We start from the raw sequence: 6184 nt of genomic DNA, 5'->3' as shown, positions 1-6184 counted from the left end.
CTAAGAGCTGGACAGCACGCTGAGAATCTTTCTCACAAGCTTGTTTCTGTTAATGATTTCACCAAGAAAGTGCAGCTCATTGATAATGGAGGTGAATCGAGTATGCATATCTTGAATGGATTCATCGTCCTTCATTCTGAAGAGCTTATATTCAGTGGTGACCATGTCAATCTTGGATTGCTTCACTTGAGTGGTTCCCTCGTGAGCAGTCTGTAGAGCTTCCCATATTTCTTTTGCAGATTGACAGGTAGATATCCTGTTGTATTCATCAAGACCTATTCCACAAACCAGAATTTTCTTACCACAAAATTTTTTCTTAATGGCTATTCGATCAGCATCATTGAACTCATTTCTTGTCTTAGGAACTGTCAGAGCTGGATCTCCAATCTTCTTTGTAGGGACAAAGGGACCGTCACAGATAACATCCCACAGCTCGGAGTCTTCAGCCATAATGAAGTCGTGCATCCTTATCTTCCACCACCCATAGTATTGACCATTGAACCTAGGTGGCCTATAAGTAGACTGACATTCTTCAAATTTCGGTGGAGCAGCCATGAGGATCCTTTCTAGGTGTTAGCCTGATAGAAAGAACCTGCTCTGATACCAATTGATAGAATATAAGGGTCTACCAAACTATATAGAGAACCAGGTTCTCTATAGGTTCTCAAAGATATAAGTTCGCATATGACAAGAGGAATTTTACGTGAAAACTTTCCAGCTCAACGTGATTAAAAACCACGACCTACCCTTGTGGGATTTCAACTTCACTACTGAGCAACTTTTAGATTACAACCTATGCAACCTAGGAATTAACCTCTTAATCTCTCACTAACTTGTAACACTCTATTACAAGCCACTTTGCAATAACTCTATTACAAAGACTTTACAACTCACTAACTTATAACAACTCTATTACAAACCACTTTGTAATAACTCTATTACAAAGACTTCCAACTCGACTAAACTAGTCAAGACACAAACACAATGGTTTATGATTTAAAAAAGTTTCCTACACAATTGCTTCTAACAAAGCTAAGTAGGAATTACAAGTAAAGAACTTTAACAAAGGTGCAACACAACTAGGGACATGTGATGACTCAATGCTGGAAACTGGTCCTTCGTTATGTTGCATTTTGTTCTTGACGCCTTGAAGGTCACTTGCAGGTTGGCAATCCACTTGAGAGAGAGAGCTTGATCGATTCTGAAGTGTGCAAGTGTTGTTTTGCCTTTCCTTCATGTTAATATTGCATAAGTGACCTCACTTGAATGATGTAAGCATGTTTGGTACAAAGACATTCCCCATAAAGTTGACTGCTCCACTGTTTACACTGTTGCATGTGTGCAGAGGAACAATTGCAGTCACTTTACAGTTGTGAGGAGTTGACTGGTACTGCCAATAAGGGAACTGATGTCGATCTGTTCCCCCTGTTGTTTCTTGGACTCTGAAGAATTGAACCACGTCCTCGAACTGAGATTTGTTGTTCTTTAAGTACTTGAGGATGTATATCAGGTTCATTATCTGGTTCTTATCATTAAGTTTGTTAGATTATCAAAACATAACAATGTACATATAACCTATCACTTTCTCTCTCTTATGTTTTTATAGTTACTTGTTGAAATTATTGAGGTGTAATTTTCAAATATTATAATATGAGATAAATTATACAAACTAATATTAATAATTAATCACTCTCTCATATTTTTTGTTCATATCTACAATGGTTTCCATCATTTAATTTTGTGGCATTTATGTTTTTCCTCCTCGTAATAGCATAAGAAATATTGTGTTGGTCTACGTAAGGAAAGCTGCATAAATTAGTAACGATTTTTTAATGCACGTACCACTAATCCTTCCCAATGGTTTGTTGGTGATTTGGGGTTGTTGATAGTTTTTCCTTTCCCTTTTTTTTTAGTGATTCATTTATAATTGATTTTAAAATCTTAAATATTAAATTTTTTTACCCAGTTCAAATAAGTAAGAATTTAAGGCACAAACTTTAATTGATTTGAAATTTCTAAATTTTAGGAAACAATTTAAATGTCGATTTTGTCCAATATATAACTCTATTTTAAAGGGGTAAAAAAAGCGAACGACATTTCGCTAAGGGTGTTCGTACTTTTAATATAATATAGATAGATAGATAATACCCGATTTTCTAATCTGCCCCTTAATCCGACCCGACCTAATTCCCCTAATTAAATAACCCCTTTTTCTTTCCTTTTCATTTCTCTTTCTCCACCCAATTCACCCAACCCTCTTGCCCTCCCATTCATCACCTCCATCGCCACCAACACCTTTTCCTTGGTGCTGAGAAATGGAATTTTATCTGATAAGCGTGGATAAAATTAAACTCCCGTTTGGTCATAGATTTTGGTTTTATTTTTTTTAAAATTATTTTGAAAACATTATTTGTTTTTGAAATATGATCATGTTTTGGGGAAAAAAATTTCAAGTTCCCTGAAACTGATTTAGGGTATTTTTTGGGTGAATTTTTTTCTTTCACTCACAAAACTTCAACTTTTCGTCAAATAAAACTTTAACTTTTTGTCAAATAAAATGCATGTCCAAATACAATTTCAACTCCAAAAATTATTTTTAACACAATTTCAAATTTGTTTTTCAAGTTTTAATCAAATCTATGTTCAAACGCTAGCTAAGCGTGTATTGGATGCAATCTTATATAGAGTATAATTGTGATTGTTGATTTTATTGTTCCTTATTTCCTTCTTGATTGCTGATGGTAGCCTTTTTGAGTGCAACTGGGACGACAAAGATGATGAGGCATTTTGGAGCATCGATAGAAGTTTATTTTGCTAAAGAATCAGTGATTTCTTTATTGCAGTAGCCTATTTTTCCATTCCAATTGAGATCATTTACTATGTCATCTGTTCTAACTTTTCCTTCAAATGGGTGCTCTTTCAATTTGGAGCATTTATTTCTCATTTTCTCGGTTACTTGACTTATTTTAGCCAATATATATTTCACCTTACCCTTTCAGTTCTTGTTTTCAAACTCCTTACTGTAGTGGTTTCCATGCTCACTGGTATACCCCTATAACCTCATCCCTTTGCTGCTAGAATCAAGGTAAGGGAATTTATGCTGAAAAAGAAGACTTGGGATCTTGGTCGAGAAGTTGGGAAAATAAAGAAGCAAAAGGAAGTTTAGGATGCATGTTCAAATGCTGGCACGAGATCCGAAAGTAAGAGAAGAAAAAACAGAGGAACGGGCAAAAAAAGAGTGGGTTTATATAGGAAATCGGGTGTTTTAAATAGGGGATGGACTATTGATTCTGAGCTTGCCACGTGTCACTCTGTAAAAATTACGGACAAATTAATACAATAGTATAATGGTAGGTGTACAATTGAACGGATACTCAAATGGTTGGTATATTTAAACTATTTCGAATAGTACATGGATATATTTAACCATTTTCCGTTTAAAAAATATTACACGAAAAACTATAAGGTCCTAAAAATGATAAATATTGATCCTATTTAGCCAGTTTAAAAGAAAAAAATTATATTCTACCTAAGTCTTCATATGCTTTATTGTGATTTTTCGCTTTGCCCCCATTTATCAAAGTTATTTTATTATCTTATTTTTTGATTAATTATGTAACGACCAGACCGGTCATATTGTGTATATGAGCCTCGTTTCTTCTTTGAAAGTTTTCTCTGTATGTATTGTGGTTATGTGACTTGCGGAGATGGTTGGTTTAGTTTCGGAGAGGTTTTGGATTGATTCAGAATAATTGGTTCTTGGTTTGGAAGCTTAGGTTGAAAGTATTGATCGATGTTTGACTTTTGTGAAAATGATCCCGGAACGATATTTCGATGGTTACAATAGGTTTGTATGGTGATTTTGGACTTAGCAGTATTCTCGAAATTGGATTCAGATGTGCTTAGGTTGAATTGGCTTTTTCTACCGAAAATTGGCAATTTTAAGGTTTGGAAATTTTCTAATTTTGACCATGGTTTGACTTTCTGGCTATTGTGTTCGGATTTTATATTGGGACTTGAAATAAGTCTGTTTTGTTATTTGGAACTTGTCTGTAAAATTTGGTGTCATTCCGAGTTAGTTTGGTAGGAATTCGATGCTTTGTTGTGATTTTAGTTGTTTTTGAGTTTCATTGTGAATTCTATGTGTATTGGTGTCCGAATTATGGTTTCTGATGTTATTTTAGTGCTTTGAGCTCGCAAGCAAGTTCGTATGATATTTATGTACTTGTGCGGATGTTTGGTGTGGAGCCCCGGGGGCTCGGGTGAGTTTCAGACGTATTTCGGGTCATTTGAGTTAGTTTTAGATTTGCTGGTTCATGGCTGGTGCTGCACGTCTCGCAAATGTGATAGAGTGGTCGCAATTTCGATGGTGGGCTGAGTAAGGTAGGTGTCGCGTTTGCGAAGCCAGCCTCGCAATTGCGAAGGGGGACCTGGGCAGGGGAGTTAGCATTTGCGGTCAACTGATCACATTTGCGAAGAAGGTAGTCTTCGCTTTTGCGAAGTGTTAGTCGCATTTGCGACACTGCCTGGGCTGGTCAGTCACCGCAATTGCGAGCCAAGGATCGCATTTGCGGTAGTTGCATTTGCAAACCCAAGATCGCAAATACGACATCTGCAACTGGGTTATTAGTTGGGATTTTGGGACTTAGTCTCATTGTTTTCACATTTTGAGCCCTAGACTTGGTGGGAGGCAATATTTGGAGGAAATTTTCACATCTAGCTATTGGGTAAGTGATTTTGACTCAATTCAATATTTTAACTTGATTTCTTATAGATTTTAACATCAAAATCATGGGATTTGAAAGGAATTTTTGGGGATTTTTTACTATGTTTTAAAAAATAAAAATTTGAGATTTGAGAGTCAAATCGGACTCGAATTTGAAAATAAAATACATATTTGGACTCGTGGGCTATAGGTAGTCGAGATCTACCCTTTGACTCGGGTTTCGATTGAGCGAACCTGGGATTGACTTTTATTGATTTTTTGGAAAATATATAAAGATCTTAACTTTATTAATTGAAACTGATTAATCCTACATTGTTTGATATTATTAAGTCATTTTTTGTTATATTTGAGTCTAGCGGAGGTGAATTTTAAAGGAAAAGTTATTTTTGACTGATGATTTGGGCAATTTGAGGTAAGTGTCTTGCCTAACCTTGTGTGGGAGAAATTACCTCTTAGGATTTGACTTAATTACTTATTTGTGATATGTGTGCACGACGGGTACACGAGGTGACGAGTGTGTACCATGTCGTATGTGTAATTGATGACTGAAGTTGCTTTTATTGCCTTGTTTTGATTGAGAGATCTTTGTACTACGTGTTTTCCCTTGGGTTATTTACTTGAATTTATGTTCCATACTAGAGATCATGTTTTAGGATTGCAATTCCTTAATTTGCCAAGTTGGGCATTTGTGAGATTGTTGCTAATGTGAGTTAGTTGAACTCTTGCTCACATATTGAACACCCATCCGCATCTCCTTTATTGGTTTGTCCTTGTACACTGCATTGGCAGACTGTGAATTTATATCTTGATGACAATTGTTGGCATGTTATGTTATTATGATTATGGCACATGTGGATTTGTTGGTGGATGTTTTGGGTGTTTGCACGAGGTTTCTGCCGTGCTATTGTTATTATTGATATTGTACATACGGCAAGAAAACGCGGGTTATATTGGATTTGCGCATCTGGCAAGACAAGTTGGGATTATTATTAAAATGTGTATGGCGAGATAAGACGGGCATTTACTTTATTGTTGTGCACGCGGTGAGATAAAGGTGGCTATATGAGGATGATATGCGATGGCTTGGGGGCGTTCATTGATGATGTTTATGTGGTGATGAAAAAGGGGTATTCTTGTTTGTGCTTATGACTTCTTTGTGTGTGTCATGCATTTATACATGATTTGTTATGTGATTTCTTACATGCCAATCTATGCCTCTGTTATTACTTGAAGTTTCGGTTGTCAAGACGGATTCACTTATGCGAAGTTGTCTGTACTTTATTTGATTCTTGAAAATTTCTCTTGAACGTGTTATTTATAAATTGACACGGAATCGGATTACTATGTGGCACGAGGTCTTTGTCATGCAAGTGTGACTTATATTGTGGCATGAGGTCTTTGCCGTACAAGTGTAACTTATGTTGTGGCACGAGGTCTTTGCCGTGCAAATGTGACTGA

The 6184-nt window shown here is 36.2% G+C and overlaps 1 protein-coding gene across 1 annotated transcript; it reads right to left on the bottom strand.

Moving 5' to 3' along the window:
* LOC142175931 (uncharacterized) lies at positions 1–555 on the bottom strand. Its single transcript, XM_075242940.1, has one exon. It carries the CDS (start codon positions 553–555, stop codon positions 1–3), a length of 555 nt encoding a protein of 184 aa, XP_075099041.1.
* Positions 556–6184: the final 5629 nt, after the last annotated feature.

This window comes from Nicotiana tabacum, chromosome 22 (genome assembly GCF_000715075.1).
Source record: "Nicotiana tabacum cultivar K326 chromosome 22, ASM71507v2, whole genome shotgun sequence".
Lineage (NCBI taxonomy): Eukaryota > Viridiplantae > Streptophyta > Magnoliopsida > Solanales > Solanaceae > Nicotiana > Nicotiana tabacum.
The sequence above is the reverse complement of the archived record's forward strand: the minus strand, read 5'-3'. Positions and strand labels throughout refer to the sequence as shown.